The sequence below is a fragment of the Emydura macquarii genome, unplaced genomic scaffold (assembly GCF_026122565.2).
Source record: "Emydura macquarii macquarii isolate MOO-44397 ecotype Brisbane River unplaced genomic scaffold, CSIRO-AGI_Emac_v2 contig_75, whole genome shotgun sequence".
NCBI classification, from domain to species: domain Eukaryota; kingdom Metazoa; phylum Chordata; order Testudines; family Chelidae; genus Emydura; species Emydura macquarii.
Window position 1 is genome coordinate 6,345,407 of NW_027130212.1, and position 24,425 is coordinate 6,369,831.

Below are 24,425 nucleotides of genomic sequence, written 5' to 3' on the forward strand. Positions count from 1 at the left end.
TGGATCAGCTCACTGGTCTATCTAGTCCAGTGTCCCTTTTCATGGCCATCAGCAGCCACTTCAGAGGAAGGTGCAAGATTCCTGTAGTAGGTAGTTGTGACAGGATGTTCACCCCTCCTGAAGGGTTGAAGATAACTCAGAAAGGGGAAATACACCAAGTAGGTTGCACCTGGGGGGAGATTTAGGTTTGATTGACAAGCACTAATTGGATATGGAGTCCATCTGAGCAAGAGTAGGCAGAGCTTGTACAAAGCCAGGAAGTGAGAGTGGAAAGGGTGCTAGAATATAGAGATTGGCAATCACTGTTGGGGGTCTAGGGAGGCGAAAAGGAGGAAACCACAGGATGTAGAAGGCTTGAGGTCCTCATGCTGAGGGAAGGGGTTTACCCGGAAGGGGGGTGGAGAAGAAAGCTGCAGAGAGAGGAATAGAAATCAGCTCAGGGAAATGGCAGGAGGATTGAGACTATACAGACCTTGGCTGCTAAGTGTAGGGTTCCTAGGCTGGAACTTGGAGTAGCAGGGAAGCTTGGATTCCTCTTCCAGCTGCTGGGAGAGTGGCAGTTTTGAATTAGGAAGACTGCCTGGAATGGCACCTGGACAATGGGTCCAGTGAGACTTTGTCCCTCTGGAAGAGGGAAGTGTATAGTGACCTGGTCTGAGGGCCAAGTCATAAAGAAGTGCTGTGACTCCTGAACAGCAAGAGAGGCCCATGGCATGTGCACATTGGCAGACCTAATCCCCAGATGCAGCCCCAAGAGGCCCCAGTGGTGAGTAAAATTCCTGTGATTGTAGTCATTCAATAAGCTGCCCTTAAGGAAAGATTCTCTATAACGCCCATTCATTAGAAGTTGACTTGGGGTCTGAATCATGAAGGTTTATACCCTTTCCAAATGCTTGGTTTTAGTTTTAATCTTCACTATTATAATGCTGGGTATTCTTGTTATCAATATAAATGTCCAGTCTGATACAATAAAGGTTAGTGTATTATAGTGGGACACATGTAGACAAATCTTCAGCTTACCAAATTTTGACAGATACCGTTGAGTGGTATCCCTGACACACTTTATTTTGTGGGATAGAAAAAGGAATGGACATTCTAGTCATCCTATCTAGTGTTCAGTCAGCATCAGAAATGGACATATTAAGAAGAAATTTAGTATCTTCATTAGTCTAACACCATCTAGACCAGTGTTTCTCAACCTGGGGGTTGTGACAGTTTTAGAGGGGTCACAAGTGCAGAGCTGGTATTGGGGGTGGCAAGAAAGGCAATTGCCTGGAGCCACAGGGGCGCCATGAAACTAAGTTACATGCCTCAGCCCCGTGGGGGTGGGACTCAGGCTTCAGGGGTACAGTAGTTTGGAAAGGTTAAGAACCACTAATCATCAGCACTGTCTAGACTAGACTTCAGTTTCTGAAATATGCCACACCCATTGGTTGTAGTGAATGTACAATGCAAAAGTGAAATGGATACACTCAATGAAATGTTTTTCTTTGTTTTTACTGTTTTTATAAAATACTTGTTGTTGTAAACATTTAAAGCAATACCCTAAATATAATCACTCATCTTGTAACACATTCAGTCATTATTGTAGCATAAAATAAAAATGCTTATACTCTAATGCAAAAGTCTATATAAAATAGTTCTAACACCATAGCAGCATTTTCCCAGTGGGTCTTATTGAACTGGACAAATTGAACATGCATGAATTGTTTCACTCACTACTAGGATGAAAAGCAAGATATTTTAGGCCTGATTCAAAGCCCATTGAAAGCACTAAGAAGTAAAGCACGCATGGTAGCTCAGGATATGAACTATTCAATTGCAACTGCAGGAGGAATTTTAATAAGGCAGAATATATGCATCCAATTTTTAATTTGATCAGGATGCCATGGGACTTTTAACTGATAACAAATAGTCTGGATATTGGCTTTAAATCCCAAGCAAAATACACCACCTCTAGCCACATAGTGCTCCCTGCTATCATGTTGCAGGAACAGATTCAGTATTGACTGTGAGGAAAGATAGCACCTAGGTATTCTTTGAAGGTATAACACTGAAGTGTTTGAAACAATGCACATAAAAGTCAATAGAAAAACTCCCACTGACTTCAGTGGATCAGGCTCTAAGTAATGAATCAGCCTGTCCCTGCTTGCCTTGTGAAATCTAACAGGAGCACAGCACAAAATGGTACAGCTGCATGTAGAGAGTGAATTTACAATTCAAAACATGCAGTGCTTTATTAGAGGAGACTTAATTGCGTAAACTTTATCTGATAGTCTTTTCTCTAATAGTCTGTTGGACATTGGCTCTTGTTCCCAGGATTGCCTACCTATTGCACCAATGAAAAATTCATGCTAGTGCTGTTCTCTTTCTTTATAATTATGGTTAATGTAGAGTACTTATGTACTATATCAATTTAATATCTGATATGGCCTCTGTAAAGGTATTACATCCTAATCTTACAGGGTGATGGACTCCAATCTAATTGGGCTTTTCCATATCAAACTATTATAATCCTCTCTCCATTTTGCCATTCACATGGAACAGTGTCTGCTCAGATGGGAAAGCAGACTGCAGTATTCGGACAAATTAACTTAAATGTAATAGCAGATTGAGAACATTTATTTTAAATTACAAAAATAACAGACGGATGGCACATATGGAAAAGCAGAATGGTGGCTAGAACAGACTGAATCATTCATGGTGAATAAATTATCCAACAAATGTAACCCTTTTCCCTATTTACGAACAGTCTGTGAATCGATCTTGATTTCTGTGAACGTATTTGCTATTTGTAAATATTTGTTGAATAGTTTAGACTGCAAAGAACCTGCTGGCTCATTACTGGGTTCACACACTCCTCCAGAATGAGCTGGGAGGAAGAAAGGATTACTGGCCTATATGTCATTCTAGGAGGGGTGGAAATGCAGTTAAGCATTTAGCTTGTAGACGGATCTGATGCTTAGTGAACTGAAAAAAGCATTGACCTCCCCAGGAAATCAGCCTGAGAGAGAGAAGACTTTGTGAGGGCAAGCCACAGGTTGAACATAGGCAGCTGCATAGGGGCTACCTCTGGAAGAAAGACAGACAGAGCTTAGGCTGCTGAGTCAGAAGTTGAGAACTGAGCAGGCAGTGGGGCTGTGCTGGCAGCAGCAGGAAGAGGAAAAAGGTGGATCAACCTGCAGGCAAGAGACACTCCCTTTAGGATATTTCAAAGGGGAACTGCACAGAGAAAAAAAGCTTTGTGTGCCCTCTACTGCCCCTTTATGTTGGATAAAGCTGATGTATGCTGGTGGCTATAGTCACCAACTGGGGATAGAGAGATGACCATGCCCAGCTTAGATTTCTGTACTTTTCTTCAGGGGTCTGTTTGCTGTTTTCCCAAACAAAGCAAGAAAAGTATTAAAAGCAACTCCAACAATAGTCTGGTTAGGGGTTTGGACTGGGGTCCTCTGGCTCTGGTAGCTACTGGGTAGGATCCTTTCCAACCCCGCCCAAGAATGGGAAAGGTGAGAGGCAGCAAATTGTGACAGAGGTACCCCCAGCGTCAGAATTCTCTACCCCTGGTTCAGTGGTGGACGAAGGTGAGAGGTAGTAAATTGTGACAGGGCAGCAGAAAAAAAGAACATCCTTACAGTAGCAGCTACTGTAGCAAAAGCTGCTGGTAGCAGTTTTTGACACTAAACCTGTCAGCTTAGAGTGTGGGCCAATCATGTGCTAGTTAGCTGATTCCCAGCACCTGTCTGTTGGGCTTCTCTCTGACCTGCCCTCTCTTCTCGCTCCCCCCTCCCCCTCCCCCCCCGGAGTTATTTTTGTGTTAAAAGAAAAAGAGGAAGGGGTAGGTAATATGGTTTGCTTTTTTGTTTTAAAAGGGGGTAGAGCTAGTTAGGTGTATCCTATGTATGATTTTTAAGCTTCAAAATATAAGGAATATTAACTACCCTGTTTTTCCTGATAGATGCTCTGAAGAGCCAGAGAACTAGTGAGTTTAGTGAATCAACACAGGCTGTATCCTAACCTGCAGCTTTCTTCACCTCTGACTCTTCCACAAAAAGAGTCTTTCTCCCAACTGTTTGTCACACATTTGAGTTCAAATAAATTTATCGACATAAACAAAGACTTTTAAAGTCCCCCTGCTGAGGATTGAGAGAGAAATTAATTCAGATGTCAGCCTACTATAATATCATTATTCCAATAGTTCTCCATTTAAAAAAAACAAAGAAATCTAAATTGCCCTGTCCTGGCTTTTATGGACTGACAATTCACACCCAAAAAAAAAAAAAATCAACAAATTTGCCCCATATTCTCCATGCCCATGCAAAGAAAAAGCAAAGCTAACAGATGAAAGGCACTACACTACTTGGCTTCAATGACTGCCTATAAGAATCCACTCAATGTTATTTATGGATGATCTACTGTAAGAGAGAAAATTAGAGACAACACTTGACTATTTGAATCCCTTTCATAAAGTATTTGGAATGATCAGGACATACCAACATTTTCCTAAATTCAGACTCTCTGTGTAATCAAGCACAACTGTAATGACACAATGAGAAACTGAAATCAACTAACTCTGTCTATGCCTTGCATAGTATAACACTGTTGTGTTCCTTTAAGTTTTCATGGATTACTAATGGGGACTTAGACACACATCTTCCAATTCAAATAACCTAGAACTGTATACCAATTCTTCACTGACTACTAATTGCTTTATTTTACTGACATATATATGCTGCAGCTATGGAATGTATTTGCTGACGTATTGCTGACAGCTATGGAAAATGCTAAACAATATTTCATTTCACTATTTATATCTTATGGTATGTGTATACTGAAAGTGATGGTGTGATTGTAGCATGAATGGTCAGACTATACTACCCTCAATTTAGCTAGCTCGGATATAGTAGTACAGATGTAACAGCATGAGCTAGCCATCCCACTGCGGATCCTGGGTTCATAGTATCTAAAGGTTGCCTAGGCTGGTGCCAGTGCTGTTGTGAAAACAGATTACAGTAGTACACATTCATGTGTGCGCACGCACACACACACATCCTTTTAAATCTCTAAAGGAAGCAAAATAGCTTGCCAATCCTGTGATGTCATAAGAGAAATGAGAGCTCAGTCCCTATTCCCAACTCAGCAGGAGACAGATCATCGGTTCCTGCCAAAAGTGAGGGAGTAGAGGGGGCGCAGAGTGAGGGCAGCGGGCTTCAGCAATGTTACTGAGCATGCGCAGTCCATGTGAGCATGTGCAGTACAAGCCAAGCAGCAAATCTGGGGTGGCACATGACCTCCCATAGCCTCTGGAGGAGAGTGTTGTGAAGGCAGTACGCACAGCACTAGCAGATGGAGGAGGAGTGGCAGCACTTTGTATTATTGTCTATTGTATATTTCAACAGAGTGAAAGTATTATTGGTGGGCTTTGAAAGGAGCTTTGTCCAGCCTTCTTTATGGGAAGGAGGGTGGGTCACTGCAATGTGGGTGAAGGAGGTAAAAACAAAAAGGTGGAAGAGAATCCTCAGGCCTGGGACTGAGGAACGGGGGCTGTTCAACAGAATAATTGATGCACTTAGTTCTATACACTTTGGACCTGATCCAAAACCCACTGAATACAAAGGGAGTCTTTTCACTGGTAACTAATGCATGGACATAGCACAACTAAAAAATAAATACCCACTGAGTTTATTATTATTATTTTATTACACCACAAAATATGCTGAGCATCTTGCAAACACAGAGGAAGATGATTGATTTATATTTATCACAACTTTGTAAAGAGAAGAATGTCTATCTCCATTGTTGTGTGTTAATTGTGTTGCAGTAGGTTTATAAGCCCTAAGCATGGGCCAAGACCCCGTTATACTAGGCTTTGTATAACCACAGTGCAGATACAGTCCCTGCCCCAAAGGGATTATTTGGAAAAATATTTCTTTTGCAATATGCTTGTGTCTTTATTATATTTTAATTGTATATTCTCTTTTGGTGAAATATTTCAAAGCTTAGAGGCTCAGCAGCCAAAAATGTGTTGCAGTGCATTGCTGCATAACTTGTAATATCCACTCCTGTACTTGTGCAGGCATATGCAGTATCTGATTTTTCCAAATAGGCCATATATGCACTTGAATATCTAAGGATCAGGACTGAGCCAAAAGGACAAGGCTGAATTTTTGGCTGAAAGGAGATAAAGGTGCAATTTAACTGGCCTATAAACAGCACAATCACTCAGGACAAAAGTAGGAAGTTCAGGTGTGACTTTTATTGTGTTGTCATTGTGCATTAAGAGTTGTTTCTATTTCTGTGGTGGGATTATTTTCAGGAGATGTGTACAACCTTCTAAAAAAGACTCAAACTTTGCAGTATTTGCTTTCAACAAACTTTTCTCTAGGCAAAACAGACACTTGCTATTCACATGCCCGTGAATGTTGGAGTGACACTGAGAAAAGGAGACATGCAGTAGCTAACATTTTTGCTTGTCTTGTAAGAATCTGACTAATGTCGGAATGATTCCATCAATACTGTCAGAGTTTTAAGAACCCTCTAGGCTGTGCAAGCTTTAGCAGAGGCAATGGCTAATGCAAACTGGATGCCAGTTGACTAGAGGTTTCTGGAAAGGTATGAAGCAACATTAAGGACCTTGATTTATGCTGATGAGTTTGTTTTCATTTTACTGATTAGAATGCTATCAAGATTTTTCTGCACCATCCCAGATGTTCAGTAAACATGGAAGACATTGTGAGGAATGCTGTCTGATGCCATTGGTTTCAAATAATCACATGCAGAGAGAGAGAAAAATGAACTGAGTTTACCAAAAAAACAGCAGGACATTTTAATTTCTTATTAATTTTTGAATTAGACAATCTTTCCCCTGAATTAGGGTAGATTTTTTTAAATGATAGTGATGCCTCTGACCAGCAGAGACATGGAGATTAAAGATCAACATTAAACTCCCTTATGCCATTGCCTGCAGTGTGCCTAAAGCATAGGTGAAGACACGACTGCAGCAGTATATAGCGTAGAAGACTAGCATTAGCATTGATTCCAGTCTCTAAAAGTGGCAGAGTGTTGGTCTTGTGGTTAAGACACCAGTATGGGGTTCAGCATATGGATTAAAATCTTACCTCTCCTAGCATTTCTGTATGATTTTTGGATGAGTCACTTAATGTCTCTATGCCTCAGTTTCCCATCTTTATAAATAGGAATAATATTTTCTCTCAGCCTTTGTCTTTCTGGTCTGAGTTATATTAAAAAAAAAAAAAAAAAAATCGGGGTAGGGACAATCTCTTACTATGCGTTTTGTGACTAGCTTATAACAAAGGGCTCTCTAAGCACAACTGTAATACTAATAAGTAGTTAAAATAATTAATTAAAATACCTTCCCTGTGCCAATGGAAAGACCAAGATTTGGGCCTCTAAAAGCCCAAATCCTTCTATTCGGTGCACAGTCCATGTACTGTGCTCTAGATACATCTAGAGCAGAGGGGAAGGAACAGCTGCAAAAGAACTTCTCCCCTACCCCATGCTGGGAGTCACATAGGGGAAAAACTCACAACAGATTTTGCCCCTTGACAGAGCCAGGATTTCTTAACCTTCTGAGTGCGCTGCAAAGCCCATTTCTCCCTTTTGTTAAGGGGAGTGTGGTTTGATGTTGATATATTTATGGGCACTCCTTTGTCTGTCTTTTAACTGATAAGATAGATGCCCAGAGCACTGGATAAGTGCCTAAAATATCTTCTTAAACTGAAGAAACAAATACAGTAAAATAAATAAAGGGATATGTTTTGATTGTACCACTGCAATGTGTGCAGGCCTGACACCTGTAGGGATTTCACAGGCACAATTAACAGTTTGAATGAGAAATTGCCCTCCAGGGAGACTCTAATGTTCTTTGTTCATTTGACTTCAGATACTGCAGATCATGAAACCATCAGTCAGCTTTTTTCCCCTCTTGTGCTCCAGATTGTCTTCCAGCTGATGTCCAGACACTAATAATAATACTAAGCAGCACTTATCTAGTATTTCCCATTTTTCAAAGTGCTGTACAAACAACATCTAATCCTCACAACACCTCCTGTGAGGTAGAGAGGTGGTATTATCCCTATTTCTAGAGATGGGGAGCTGAGCCAAGGAGAAGCTAAGTGACCACAGTGGAAGTCAGAGCCAAGATGAAAATTCTGAACCAGTAGTCCACATTGCCTCTCACTAAAGGGGGTTTAACCATTTAGTGGAGTTCCTCCATTGTGTGGCTGGCCATGCTTGTCTGTGCATTCTGCACATTAGCACAGCAAGACCTACACCAGAACCTCAGTAGACAGTTTACAGGCACTAGCTCTATAAAATACGTCTATAGGAGCTGTGCTAGGCCCGTCTGTGCTAATAAAGGCTCTCAGCCTTTCCTTGTCATAATAAAATGACAAGGTGCATATCTCAAGCTGTGCACAGAAGATGCACACAAATTCAATTAGAGAATTACGAGATGCACCTGTGTGAATCTACTGCCTCTGTGGAATGTTTGCCTTTTATATGTCTATTGGATTATGTGACATTGTTATCACCACAGCTGTTTTTGTGAAAGGGAAATCATGGATTTCATTGTTAACTTCACAGGGGTTCAGTGAAGTGGCTATAAATTAAGAGAATTAAATCTAATGGACTGAAAAATAATGAGACTTCCTTTTTTCATGATTTGAGCCTTTTCACAAAATTGGATGAAGACTGCAAAAGGTTAATATGCTCTATATCAGTGGTTCTCATCCCAAGGGCTGCTTGCGGCTCAGTCAGCACACAGCTGCGACCCGTGTGACATCTTCAGAGCCATATGGGTAGTAGCATATGAATGCGGCCTACATAACACAGAGATAGTTGCATATGTGGCCCACCATGGTAAATAGATTGAGAACCACAGCTATATATGAAAATGCAGGTAACTGCTATTCAGAAATTTCCCTAGTCAGAAAGTTCAAACAATACTGCATTATAGGGACACCTGCTGGACGATGATTATAATAGCTTCAACTGTCTCAATGCAAAGCCTGTCCTCCCAGATACAAAGATCATTTCCAAAGATATCTCTAGTGCCTCTACATGGATAGTTGCTTTCTGATTAACTAAGTATTTATGGCATTCCTGAGTGGGGACAGCCAGCCAAAAAGGAGGGGGGGGGGAGAATCGGTAAACCATATTTTGGAACTTGTAACTGCACAAATTCTGTTCTTAACATAGGGCCTTGACCTTGTAAGACCTCACTCACCATATGAGTAGTCAAGTATTCATTACTTGAGGGTAGAGCTGTGCAAATAACTGATTTTTCCAGTTTGCTGGCTGTACCAAAACACTGGGGGGGGGGGAAATGTTTTGGGTAAAAAAAACCCAGCTTTTTAAATTTTGGCCTTTTTTTATGTTAACTTTTTTTACAAGTTACATTTTTTTAACATTTCTAAAGAAACAGTTATTTTCAATGGAAAAATCAAAACATTATTTTGACATTTTCCAAACAAAAGGTTTAAGATTTTCTGGATTTTTTTAATTTGTACAGTTTTGTGAATCTGACATAAATTTTCAAAGTATTTTGGCTGACCCAGATCTGCATTTTTTTGGTTGCATAAAGTTTGGGACAATAATTTCACCAAGAACTGCTCATGGGTGTAGTCCAACTGAATGAATAAGGCTACCTGTGTGTGTAAGGGTTACTCATGTGACTAAGGCTTTGCAGGATTTGTCCGACGTAGTGACTAACACAACATCAATATATTTTCAGTTATTTTTGCACCTAAATTGAAGGCCACACGTTTTTCTAGTAGCTTGTTGAAACAACAGTTTTAACATGAAAACTCAAAAAATTGCTCTTTTCCCAATCACATATGGAAGGATAATTCTCAATGTCTTAACTTGATCAAGGCACTATCAGTGAAGTTCTGTTTCTATTTTTAACATGGAATCTTAATGAGATGTGAGAACTTGTTTTTGTCTAAGTTAAAAACAGTGAGATTCCAGGCTTAGACAGACACCACAATAAATGGCCTGATTTCTGAGGTGTTTGTCTCACATGCTTCTTGGTTGGGTTCTCCAGCAGATATGGGACCAGATTGTCTTAACTATGCTCCTGAACCACATGATACAGCTCTGGGCACTGTAGAGAAATAGCTGGTTAAAACAGACTGAAACAGGAGGGAGAAGTTCACACTGCATAAGCCAAGAAGCGGGTCCTGTGGAAAAGCTGGGAGGGAAGGGGGAGCTCTCCCTTTGTATGGTAACAGAAGAGAGGGTGCTGTATTCCCTCAAGTTTCCTCTTCCTTTGACACACAGATATAGCATAGTTCAGGAACACAATTAAAATATGATTGGGACCCATTGACAATGAAAGACTAAATTGTGTGTGAAACATGTTAAGAGTCTACAGCACTGTAACTTGGTTCCTTCACATCACTGGATCTCAACCAGGGATATGTGCACCCCTGGAGGTACACAAAATTCTGCAGAAAGGCGAATGAATAGGGAAAATTGTCTCATCTGCTTTTGCGTTTTGTGAGGGTGGAAAAAATACTGTAAAACCTATCAGATCTTTCTTCCTTGCCAAATACCTTAATAATGGCTGAACTTTAAAACTTGGCATTTAAAGAGTCCATGATAAGGTATTCACCTGTGATGTATGAAAAAGAAATTGGTTGTATAAGTAATAGAAAAATCACATCTGAGTGCATCCAGTGGGTGGCTGCTAGGATTTTTATTTTAAATGGAGACTAATGAGGTATTACACCTTTTCTGACATGCCATGGCACAATCTCTCTGCTCATTCTGACAGGCAAAGGACCAGATGCTTGAACAGTTTGCATGAGGGAGTTTGTAAATGACTCACTGAAAAATCCATGTTCCATTATATCAGGAACGGGATGAAATCAACCATTATCATGGGCATGATGACCCATGTTTACACATAAGTCATAAGTAAATTGCTTTATTTTGTTGCACATGGGTAGCCATGAGCTACAAAACTATAAGTGGATTATGTCTGAAAGCTATAAATCTAATGTTTTATGTACTGGATTTGTGTGGAGTTGATGACCTGTTGACTTGTAAACTAATGTAAATGGGCCCACTTCTACCATATACATATGGGGGGGAAAAAAGATGTTCTTTGTGTGTATATGGCCAAACTTTGCAAAGAAAGGTAAAGCTGCCCTTAAAGGGACACGGGAAAACAAAAAAGTGAAAAGAAGCAGGAAAGAATGTACATTACACAATGCTTATTTGCCCTGTGGAACTCACAGCAGCAGGATATCATAATTGTTTGCCAGTAAGGGTCATTGATGTAATCAATCAAGGTGAAACTAATCACAGAAGGAGTTAAGATGTCATACAATCACTGCATCCTGAAAGTCATTAAAGAGCTGAATGGATTAACTCACTTTATTCTTGGTCATGGTGTCATCACCTTCCCCTAGGGGGAATAATTTACACCAGTATTACTGTCCCCACCAGGGAAATTTACCATTTTTATACCAGTATAGTTAAAGCAGTGTAACTTTTGTTCATAGACAAGGCCAGTGTATGTTAAGATGCAAGCAGTCAGTTTGAGTGTGAATCTATGTGCATCCAAGGAGAAACAGAAGCAACAGAGCTGCTTCACGACTGGGTAGTGGTTACTGGCTTGGGGTTTCTTCCTATGTGCAGTTTGTCACCATCCATGAAAGGCTGATGAAACAATTTTTATAGTGGGGGTGCTGAGAGCCTTTGAACCAAACTGTAAACCCTGTATATGATAACCACTTCACGGAGGGTGTGGCAGCACACCCAGCACTCCTAATTCCAGCACCTATGCATCTGTTTCAGAAAAAAGCATAAATGTACATTTTATAAATAAACAAACTACGCTATAAAAATACCTTATTCCATGTCGTCATTTTCTGATCCAAACAGACAAGTAACCTACAAGCCTTTAAAAATCTGCTACTGATCACCAGACGGGCAACAGTATCAGTGAGCAAATAGTTTAACAAGAAGCAAAATTGAATTTGATTTTTAATTAACTGGTTTCATTTTGCATCACATAATATTGTATATAAAAATGTTATAGGTCCAACGGTATGTGATTTCTAGGAATAATGGCTGCAATCAGTTCTGCAGAAAGCCTTAGCAGGCTTATTTGCAAAGTCATGGCCAAAATTTTCATTCCTTGCACTAATGTCATGTGCCCAGGAAAGCAGCTGTCCTTCCCCAGAAGTCTCTGCTCCCACGAGTTACAAATGCACAAAGGAAAGCTGTTGTGTGTATGATTGTCAAAAATATTAAAGAATGTTGTTAAGGTTAAGATATAAAAGCATTTTGAAGAAAGGTGACAAATGGTTTATGCTGGAAAGTGTAAGGCAATCTTAAGAAAAGGGTCTCTGCCATTTCCCCTACAAGGGCTTGAGGGGTTCTGAACCTTGTGAAAGGGGAGATGTGAGATAATGAGCTAGGGCCCAATTCTCCCTGAGGCCTTCAGGATGCTTGAAGTTGCCATCAAGATTTGAAGCCTTATAATGGGCCAAACCTAAACAACAGAACTGATCACTTGCCTTACTACAAGTTAGGGATGTAAATTTTGTTTAAAAAAGATAACTGTTTAAACTATTATATTGGTTAACTGTTTAACTAATAAAATGTTGTGCCCCCCTATACCTGCCCCCTCCCCTCAGCCTCAGTAGCATCCCCAGTCTGGCTCCCCAGGGGACTCCCTGACTTAGACCCGTGTTCCCTGGTATTCCCCAGTGGGGCGCTCTGCAGTGCCTGCACCAGCGCCTCAGCCTCCCTGGGCGGCAACAGCACGGCTGCCTCCACTGTGGCCCGATGTTATCACCATGGAGACCGAGAGCCTGCGCCACTGGTTAACTGATAAATTAGTCTTACCATTAAGACTAATATTTATCAGTTAACTTTTTAACCATTTAATATTTTAATCCCACTAGAAGTGGGGGCAGAGTTGCTAATTCTTCTGATTTTTATCACAAATCTTGCAGTATTTGGATATCTTAAGCCCTAGCTGGTGAAGTCAAGTGATTGTGAGAATCTCAGCTTTCTTTTTGAAAAAGTAAAATTCTAGCCACTCTGGTTGCCAAGAGACTTTTGACCACAATGACCCAAGTCAACCCTAAAAATTCAGAAATCTGAAGGCAAATAAAAAGGTCCCTAAAGGTATAATTTTTTAAACCCCCCCCCCCCCCCCCCCCCCCCAAAAAAAAAAAAAAACCCTGGTTTCAATGGTTTTAAGCCAATTTTGTGGATTTTTTTTTTAGGCTGATTTATGAATGCTTGGGGATTAGCAATAGTGAATTCTGGTGAGAGAAGGAAATAAGGGTATGTCTATACTCATGGCAGCAAAGTCGCTGCCATCAGATCGATCTTTCTGGATCGATTGAGCGGTCAGTGTACACCCGCTCAATCAGGAAGTCGACGCAGTAAATCCACCCTCTCAAGTGAGGCAGTGCAGTGAAGACAGCGGGCAGAAGGGAAGCACAGCAGTCGACAGGAGTTACACAAGCTACTCTGAGTAACTCCCGTCGACTGCCACCGAATTTCCAGGTAGGTGTAGACCAGAGCTAAGACTCTGGAAATGGTGCCTGAAGAGACTCAGTTTGCTCCCTGGCAACTTGTAATATTTTTCACAAATTTTGCCTTATGTTTTTTCTTAATGTCCCAGATCCTGGAAATACGGAATTATATGAGAATTTCATCTTTCCTAAATTTGTATCCTGGAAGGGTGAAGAAACAAGCTGGACAATGTGATCTCCAGTGTTTGAAAACCAGGCAAGCAATAAACAAAGCTCCATTTTTTATTTATTTATTTTTTTTTAAATCCCCTGAATTTTTTAATCAGTTTCATCATTGTGGGACCTGATCCAGGAATGTGAAAGGATGAAAGGCTCAGCAGTGCGGGGCACAGGAGAAGGCTACTACAGTAGGCTGACCAAACGTCCCTGATTTCTGGGGACAGTCCCCAATTTAGGTACTCTGTCCCCAGCAAGAATCTGTCCCCGGAAATATCCCTGGTTGGCTTTATCACCAAACAGTGGTTTAAAAATATGGCAAAATGGTAATAAATAAATGTGACAAATAAAATGTAACCTCTGCACTACATTTCAGACTTTACTCGTATTGAAATCGTAGGTCTATGAACACTGTATATAACTAGCTTGCTCAATTATAGTTGGTCTAGCTCTCTATACATGTTGCTGTAACTGGCTACAAGGCTGTCACATGCTAAGGTTAGTTTGACTGTGCATGTGGTGTCATTGACGATTGTAGAAGTGCTATGGAACTGTCCAACAAATGTAAGTGTTACTTCAACGACCAACTACAAAAAGAATTTTCTTTCTTGCAACCAATTGCAAAAGAAACATCTGTCTTATACAATATGCCATTCCAAATTCACCATCTTCAGCGGAGGCAGAACATCGATAAAAGAACACGAAGGTACTGATAATTGGCAGCTCTGTGTTCTTGGGAAACCAGGGTGCAAAGCCCCGACACTCTCTGGCTCACATGAATCCCCCACCAGTCCCTGCTTGAACCAGAAACCAAAGGCATCTCAATATGAAAAAACAGTGGAAGACACACCTAAAACCCTCCAAACAAGGGTGATACAACTCCCCTAGCCTCATCTATATCAAAGATGTAAAAAGAAGGCATCTCCATTTGATGTGCTAATTGAGAACAGAAGCCTCATCTACATCGAAGATGGAACAAGAATTAGCATAGCGTATGGAGAACCAACCTCCAAAGCAGGGACTGCACTGAACTCTGGGATTGGCAAAGCAGGGACGCACTGCATGATGGGAGATCTCTGCTCTTGATGTAAATGAACTCTCACCTGCACACATCCAACTCCTCAGTTATCAGACCATTCTAGTTATTGATATGCAAAACACTGAATCTTCCTGATTGCATTTTGAGCTTCCTCAAGGAACACTGCCCATAGCCAGGAATGATCAGCTCCTATTGTTCAGCATAAAGAGAACCACTCTGGGATACTTCCTGGAGACATTGTTTACCCATAAACAAACCTGGGGTCTACAAAAACCCCTACGAAAGTTCAAACCTCTGTTCTGATGCCTGGATCCAAATTCTGCATCACTTTTTCCCCTTTTCCTGACTGATCATGTTGGGGGCCCTGCTTGTCTCAAGTGCCCCGGACCCTAAGCTAACAGCCTGTCTCCTGGGAACCTCTGAGATCACGGAATGGTGAGACCCCCTCTCCATCTTCCTCCCACCCCCCCCAACACTTTCTCTTTTAGTCCAGGTATAACTTCCTACTTTTATAATCAAACCAGGGATAGCTTTTTCCAATACCCCAACTGTAATTGTGCAGTATTGTAAGCATTTGAGTGTTTTTCTTTCCTTGCATGGTATCACTGTTAGTATCATAAGTTTTATATACCTGGCAATAAAATAACTGTTATAATCAAGCTGGTTGTCTCTCTCTCTTTCGCGCGCTCTCTCTCCAAATTGCATTTACTCCTTTGTGTTCATGGCTTCCCTATCTTGCTGTGCAGCAACACTTCTTTTACCTAAGTCAAAGATCCCTGGAGTGCCCAAAAATCCTATGGGGTTTACTCATCAAGGGGATTACTGCTAGAATAACTGTAGAGTGAGCAGGGGAGGCGGTTGAGAAGTGCTGATCTGCCTAGCCTACGGAGTCCAGGGACATATAAGGGTGGCAGCTGAAAGTGCTGATAGTCTGGTCTGCACTTGGTTAATCTGGAATGTATGTGTGTATCTGTGAGGGGTTTATTTGAAGCTGGGACTGGAGGAATCCAGCCCTGAAAACCTTAGGTCCTGCAGGATAGCTCCATTGGGAGGGGACTTCTAGCCATATGAATATACAAGTAAGAAGCAGTATATTAATAGAATCAGACACCCCAAGTAACACAAGCAGTACATTAACAAAATAACCCCTCTCCCCCTTCCAGGAAGGTAGCCCTAATAAATGAGCATACCCCAACGTAACGGGCAAGTCTGGTAACAGTAAAAGTAAACACAAATCCGCCCTAACTACCTATGCCGGTTCAAATTCTGTAACTTCATTTTTTCGTAAAGTTGAATTGACACAGAGTGAATATGATCCTGCTATACAAGAGGGAATTTTTGCTTATCACACCATTCATCACAACCACAGTTTAAGAGCAATGGACTGTACCTCGAGTTTAAATAGAAAATTTAGTTGTGCGAGGACAAAGTGCGATGCCCAAGCTGCGAATACATTTGTGACAATTGCAACTGATGAACTGAAACATGATCTGGACAACGTTGAGTTTGTATCACTTTCAGTTGATGCATCAAACCATGGACATGTAAAATTGTTGCCTATCTTGGTTTGTTTGAAAGTATCTGATGGAAGTATGTCTGTGGAGACAAAGCTATTTGATTTTGTTAAACTAAAAGGTGAAACAGCTGAACTAATTACCGCGGAGATACTTGCTATTATAGAAAAGTTTTGACTGACTTTCTCTGCTATTCTTTGCTTTTATAGAAAAGTTTGTGGCTTTCTCTGCCAATAATACAAACACAAACTTAGGCGGGCTATGCAGACAAGGAAGAGAAAATGTGCACACTATAGTCAGGGCAGCCTTACAACGGGAGGTGATAGACTTGGGATCGTTCACAACTGTGCCTGAACTGCATTGGTTAGAATCGTAGTGGATGTTGAATATACACTTACTAAGATTTTCAGCTATTTTCACAATTTCACTGTTCGAGTTGAAAGAGTGAGGAGTTTTCGTGAGTTTGTGGGGCAAGAATACCAAAACATCCTGGGGCACATCAATGGCAGGTGGCTCTCAATGTTACCTGCTTTAGAAAGAATACTTCTATTATGAGCCACTTAAGTCATTTTTTTTTCCTCAGAAGAAAAGTGTTCAGTTGTTCTTCGGAAGATATTTGAAGACCCACTGACTGAACTTTGGCTCACTTTCATTCAAGGTAATCTGTCACTTTTTCCATGACACAATAAAATTGCTGGAAGGAGAAGATCACTGTGCAGTGGAATCTGCAGCCCTCCTTAACAATCTGGAAAAGAAGTTGTCTGCAAGGTATGAGGAAGACTTTGTGTCAGTTTTAGGGAGAAAAGCAAGAAGGAACTGGGGTCTTGATACACGTGACATCCTGTAATGTTTCTTGATTGTTTTTTGATGCATCAGTTAAATACACACATGGGAAAACACACAGATGACCTTAAAGACGTGCATTATCTGCATTTGAAAAAAGTGCTTGCAAGGTCTGAAAGTTAAAAGTCAGTCGAACTTCTGTAAATGAAATGCTCAAACGTAATAATTAATCAACATGTCACTTCATCAAACAGAGCTTTTTTTAATGAATTTTTCAGAAGGAAACTGGGTCAATGGAGTGCATCTATTTACAAATAAAATGCAGTCATTCCACATTTCTCAGAATCCAAGGTACCCCATGTTAACCTGAAAAAACTAGCTGAAATGATGGCCTATCTGCCAGGAAGCAATGCACCTGTTGAAAGAGTGTTCATGCTGATGCATGGTATGGGGCGGGCAGAGAAATTGAGATCCAGTGTACACAGTGTGAAAGCCATTCTCGTTGTGAAAACGAACTTCAAACTGTCCTGTCTAGAATTTGTGGAAAAACTCCCCCCGTATAATGATATTCTCAAGCAGATGCATTCATCAGAGAAATACTCCAACCTCTGCAAGCTTACCCCTCTGTTGTCAGCCTTAAGTATTATTGCTGTGTTTACGATTGAATGTGAGAAATGTGACTTATGTAAGGTAGCTCTAGTAGTGTATAAAAACATGTTCAGAACATCAGTTGTTACAGAACATTTATTTCTCAAAAGCAGTAATTACCCTAATCCCTCCGCACCCCTAAAACCATGTCCTGGCTATCACTGCAAGAACCGAGTCAGCTTCTGCTACAGCGCCCAGCAGGAATCCATCAATAAGACTACCCCTCCCAGCAAGCACTGCGAGTCAAACGTCGGAAGAGCGCCCACCCACGGTACGCATGCGCACCAGCAAGCGGGCGTTGGGACGTCCCCGCCGTTTGGACCGTGTCTTGATGACGTGACGCGCGGAGACGCGTTGCTCGGCTCTTGTGATGGCTGCCGGGAGTTGTAGTTTCTTTCGGGCTCCCCCCCATGCTGGCCTTGGAGCGGCGCCGGGGCAGAAGGCGGCGAGCGGACTCCACCTCCCAGGGGCCCGCGCGGGGGTTTCCGAGTCTTTAAGGTACCGTCAGCAAACAGCCGGCAGCAGCCGGTGAGGAAGGAAGGAAATCGGTAGAGCAGCAGCAGCGCGCGCTGGGGAAGGAAATGGCCGGCGAGATGATGACGGTGCTGGGTAAGCGAGCGGGGCCACGGGGGTCGGAGCTGGGAGGCCGGGGCTGCCCCATCCCCTCGCCGGGCGGCGGCGAGTCTGTGAGAGCCGGGCTCGGGGAGGGGCTGCCCTGTGCCCAGGGGCGGTTCTCTGCGGGTCCCCGCGCTCGGACCCCGGGGGGCATGGGTATGCGGGCCCCTCTCTCTGAGCTGCCCTTCCAGACTGTCGCTGCCCCTCGGGGTCGGGGAGAGCTTGTGCTGCAGCTGCTCGCCCTTGGCGTTAACGAGCATCACGCAGCAGCAGCAGCAGCGCTGATTTTTGTTTCCGGCTTGGCCCGGGCTTCGTTGCTTTCTGGGGATGCACATCGAGGCCCCTGTTTTCACCCTTCGGTGCTCAGCCCTGCGTTTGGGCGCCGTATGGGTCAGTGCATCCCGCAGATGGCACGTTCTGGGGTTAATGGCAACGCGCGGGGCGTCTCTGCCCTTGAAAGTTAACGTGGATTAAAGCGCAGCAGCTGTTCCCGATTCCCTCCGTGGGTGGACGCTCTTACTCTGGAACAAGGGTGGCTCGTTCCTGTTGAGTTTAACCCCAACGGGCTAGTCAGAAACAGCTCGGAGTCGTAACTGCTGCCCAGTGCTGCTGTCAGAGCGCTGACTGGTACGAAGCTCTGTCGTCCTCAATCTATTTTACTTACTATGCTAACATTTCTTCCTTCTTTCTGACCTGACACTAGCGCTAAGCCTTTCTTTTCATATTCATCTATTCAAATCTTTGTGTAGCTCTGGCCTGTCAAATCACAGGGATTTGCGTGCTCCCTATATGTTCCTGGTCATGACCTACATTTGGCTACTGCAGTTGGCTTTTCAACTTCAGAAGGTTCTCAGAGACCATTTTGTCTGGTACTTTTGCCTGTGACCTGTCAGAAATGTGGGCCATTGAACTTGAATTTATCTGCCATAAACTGTCAAGCCTCATGCCTTGACTTGAAAATATTATCTTCTCAAATGCGCTTTTCAGGATATTTATGCCTGTAACATTTGGTTGTGACGCATCCATTTAGTACAGCTTTTATACAGAGTATCACCTAGTGATGTAAATATTGATTACAAAAGGTAACCATTTAATCTATTAAAATTATATTGGTTAATCGTTTAACCAATATAATTTTGTGCCCTCCCCACAGACACCTGACCCTCTTCACTCAGCCACCCGGTAGCACCCACAGCCTGGCTCCATGGGTGACTCCCCTCCCCCCCATCTTTGGCCTGTGGTCCCTGGTGTTCTGCAGCAGGGCACTTTGCAGCACCAGGGCCTCAGCCTCCCAGGGCAGCAGAAGCAGCGTGGCTGCCTCCGCCATGGCCAAACACCAACACCATGGAGACGGAGAACCCACGCCACCGGTTAACAGATAAGTATTAGTCTTAACAGTAAGACTTATTGGTTAACCGTTTAGTATTTTACATCCCCAGTATCACACAAAAATCATTCAAACATAAAGAATAACTGTAAAAATAAACAAACGCACACAATTCCTTTCCCATCTGTCAGAAACAGATATTATTAACATCATCTTTGCCCATTAATCCTATTTTGTTGCTCATCTCTTTGAATCCCTCCACTGATTCCACTTTGTACAATACATAAAGTTTTTAAATTTCTTGTTTCCGTTGAGACAATGCCTTGACCCTGCCAAGCCCGCATCTTGGGTTTCTTCTTTTATCATGTCTTTTGACTTTGTCAACAGTTTCATCTGCACCTCTCCCATTTCTGTGCCATCTTCTGTGCTGCCTTTTATGCTTAGAATGAATTCTCAATACCAGTACATCAGGCTATTGCTTTCCAGAAGATATATGACTAAACTTTGACTGATGGGAAACTTGAAATCAATTCTGTTTTGCATGTATATTTATGTTGACAGTTTTCAAACAAAGTGGGAGAGCAAAATAGAGCAATGTGATTTAAGCCCTGGACTGGTAGCTGGGATCTTACTCTGATTTTTTCATTGATTTGTTGTGTGACTTTGAGCAATTAATTTAGCCTGTCCTTCATTTTCTGTGTCTGAAATGTAGGGATTATACTTACGTACCACATATGGAAGTTGAGGATTAATTAAAATTTGTAAAGCACTTTGCAGCATTTTGTTTTTTGGTTTTACCATTCCTTTCTTCAAACTTTCACAAACCTTATATCTTTGTCTATGTTATACTTCAGTGGCTAGCAGTTTGCTTGAATTACCAGATGCAAGCTTGCTACCAACTTCTGAGGAAATGAGACTAAGCACAAAAGTAGTTTCACAATGTGATGTCACATTCTACTTTTACACCAGAGTCAATACACACAGATGACTATACTAGTATCATACTGTCTGAGTAGCTCACAACCGTGAGTGCTTATCTCAGAACAGACTGTCAAAACCAGGCATACATCAGTTTGGAGTGTATGTTCATTAGATTTCTCCAACTCCGTAACAAATAGAACTCCTGGGTCTCTGTTCTAGTTTTACCCTGGAGTCAGACAATTCCCTTGGGTTTTCCAGTCTATCTTGCCACATAGGCAACATGGACTTAGTGGCAAGTGGTCACTTACACCAAAAATCACAAAATATTCAGGTCGCTTCCAGTCCCACGAGCCCAGTTAATTACCCCTCATCATTTACCCCTAGATCTTACACCACGGGCAATGCCTGTAGCCAGTCCTGTAATAAACTATCTAAAGGCTTATTAACTAGGAAAAGTAAGTAAGAAATTTATTTACAGGTTTGAGCGAGCAAGCAAGCATATACACACAAATGAATTATCATCTATGGTTCCTAAAGATGACAGAGAGATGATAATCTGTCAGTTCTATTGCGGGGCCCTGGGGTAACCCCCTGGTTATCTCTGCCTTAGTTTAGTGTGTCTGGCCCTGTGAGAGTTCAAATAGCAAACAAATGAAAAATTTTCTTGTGTTCCTGTTTTATCTTTTACATTTGGCCTCCTAGTCCATTTGAAGAGCTCCCTTGCACATAGCATTTCTGAGGTGTGAAAGGACCATTCACCAATCCTTGGTATTGTGATTTTCCTTAAGAGCCTATTTAATCTTGATAGGCTTTTTTAATGTGAGGTGGAGGAGGGGAAAAGGGGGGATGGGATACACACAGTTCCTGCCTGGGTTCACAAGTTCAGAGCAAACATTTTCAAGGTTATAAAGTAAAACTTATGTATTTCCTTAGCATGGAATACAAACATTACGAGTGATATTAATGCATGCAGCAACTTACAAGCATTTAATAATCTAAACACTAAGTATATTCTTATAAGACTAACCTGTTTTGAACAAAACTAACATACAGGTGAGCTGGTTTGTCTTCCAGATATGAGTTTGTCAGGTCTTAGCTAATGCCTATGGCCTTAACCAGAGCTGGCACTTGGTTTACCAGTGTCACAAACAGTATGATAGCTTTAAAGAACTTCCAAATTTGTTGAGATGGATGCTCTAATACTGTCTTTTATCCCTCTCCCAGGTTCAGCTGTGTTGGCTCTTTTGTTGGCTGGCTATTTAGCACAACAGTATCTACCTATGCCTACACCAAAAGTGATTGGAATTGACCTTGGCACTACTTACTGCTCTGTTGGCGTGTTCCTGCCTGGCACAGGGCAGGTGAAAGTTATTTCAGATGAAAGTGAGCATAACAGCATACCAAGTATAGTGTCATTCACAGACACAGATGTGTACGTGGGATATGATGGCCTAGAACTGGCTGATTCTAATCCACAGAACACGGTATACGATGCCAAAAGATTCATAGGGAAAATCTTCACTGCAGAAGAGTTGAAAAGTGAAAGTAGCAGATATCCATTTAAGGTAAACAGATAGCAATCTTCACCAATTCAATCCAAACTATAGTTTTATATATATATATAATATTCAGAGGGAGCAAAGTCCAGTCATCTTTATCTGGCAGGTTGATCATCAGGATTCAATAAATACCCTGAATGTAGCATTTCAGGTACAAAATATGGACTTCATGCTAGTGGGATTCAAAATAAGAAATTGCAAAAATTTAAAATATAAATTATTCCTAGTATATAGATTAAAATAAAAGATAAATTACTAAAATATATTATTTTGTACATGTGTTTCTTCTTGATTAACTTTGGATTTTGCTGTTATACCTTGTGTTACTTTTATACCTATGATAATCGCATGATACTTGAATGTGTTGTCATATGAGCTTGAGGCAGACAAAAGTGGAATTTGAGCAAAACAACTGGTTTCACAAGAGAAGGAGAAATCTGAGACACGAGTATTTGGGAATGGAAGTAACTACATTGGCAATTGCCAAATTTAAACTAATTAGCTGTGATTGCTTGTGGATATGGTACATACCATGACTGCTTTTTGTTCTGAGCAGAACACTGAAACATGCAAGAATCTTCTTTCTGAAATGGAGCCTCGCTTTCTCTTGAATACATTCATTTTTATTAATTCCAATTTATACAACAAGAAATACACTCAGGGAGTGATTTCTAGGATACTAATCGCTTTTTTCCCTGTAGTGTCTTGAGTTTAAGCCTTGTTTTGTGTCACAGCACATAAAATGGGATCTCACTTACTGATAATGTATAAGACGCTAGCCAAAATAGATTTCTTTACTATACTGTATATCAGTTGAAAATTGTAAACATTATGTAATATACATATTTTGTAATTCATTTTGTTTCTGATGATTTATGAATAGCTAGTCTTTTACTTACAATTTCCCATCTACACATTTAATTTGTCTTTATGAGATTCAGTAATAACTATAAGTTGTTATTGACTACAAGTAATAACTGAAACTAGCAGTTCTACAAATCTGCATCTTTCAGTAGCATAATAAAATACTTAATAATGGATACTAAGTTAGGCCTCGGAAACTATTCTCTTGTGTCTCTGCTAACAGTGGGAGCAGGAAGTTTGTGTAATATAAGTCTTCAGTGGTATAGAAGCACTCAGCAACTGCTGTGATGGTGACTGTATAAGTACCTATATATGTACGTCTCTTGAGGTGTTCTGCTTGTTTTTGCTTTATCAGTAGAGTAGACAGATTTTGCCTCCAAACTATTTTCACCCCTTGGATGTACAGTTTCACAAAAGCATTTTGTTTGAGAGGTGAGTTGTGTTTCACTCTTGTGGGTTGTGCTGCCTTCTTCCCTCCCTTCCCCCTCCCCAGATTTTCAGCAACAATGGAGCAGCTGAATTTTCAGTGACAACCAATGAAACATATAACATCTCACCTGAATATATTGGCTCTCAACTGCTATTGAAATTAAAGAGGATGGCAGAGGAATACCTTGGCATGCCAGTTTCCAAGGCAGTCATTTCAGTGCCAGCAGAATTTGATGAAAGGCAACGGAACTACACTATTAAGGCAGCTAACCTTGCAGGTGATGCATCTTTCTTTGTGGTATTTTCCTTCTGCTGTTTGGATTATGCTGAGGTTTACTCATCTACACTAAGTTGTTTGCAAAAGGTAGAATCGCAACAGAGAGTTAGTGGCAGAAAGCTTTAGAAATCACTTTATAGAGCATTAGCAATCTTAAAAAACAGCAGGGAACTCTCAAATGACATGAAATGCAGTTGGCTAATGCAAATACAGATAGCAATGTGCTCAAGTATCACTAAAGGAAGTAGGGTTTTGGAAGTTTCCAAGTAGAGAAAATCATACAGGAAACTTCATGGGAATTAACTCAAGCTCAAATAAAACAAGATTAAAAACCCTCCTCCTCTGAAAAAACACTGAGGTAACTGTTCAGTCAGTTTTCATTCTGACAGACTGCTGCTAAAAGTAAATTAGAAGCAATACTCCATGTTTATCTTAAAAACAGAAAAAAAAGGGAAAGCCATGGCAGATATAAAATTCTCTGTGAATTCTTCTCCCTGCCCTCTTATATTTTACTCCAGTTTGAAAAAAATTGATTGACACTTTTTAATGGAGTATTTTAATAGAATTTCTTTTTAAACTTACAGGTGATTCCGCTTAACAGCAACCCAGATATAAACTTCTTGTTAATAGCAACATTTTGCTGGGAACCAGTCAAGTCCCATTGACTTTAATGTTAGTGAGGCTCGGACATAGGCAATAGAATTCTGCTT

The 24,425-nt window shown here is 41.2% G+C and overlaps 1 protein-coding gene across 2 annotated transcripts in view; it reads left to right on the top strand.

Moving 5' to 3' along the window:
* The first annotated feature begins 631 nt into the window (after nucleotides 1-631).
* Nucleotides 632-24,425, top strand: part of HSPA13 (heat shock protein family A (Hsp70) member 13) — a 29,814-nt gene continuing 6,020 nt past the window's right edge. The window contains exons 1-3 of one of the 2 annotated variants that reach the window (XM_067543246.1): nucleotides 632-766; nucleotides 21,811-22,151; nucleotides 23,503-23,716. In XM_067543246.1, the coding sequence (XP_067399347.1) occupies nucleotides 21,867-22,151; nucleotides 23,503-23,716 (499 nt within the window). In that variant the 5' untranslated portion in view covers nucleotides 632-766; nucleotides 21,811-21,866. Of the gene's footprint in view, nucleotides 767-18,250; nucleotides 18,333-21,810; nucleotides 22,152-23,502; nucleotides 23,717-24,425 lie in introns of those variants that run through there. The other variant, XM_067543239.1, reaches the window with a different exon arrangement.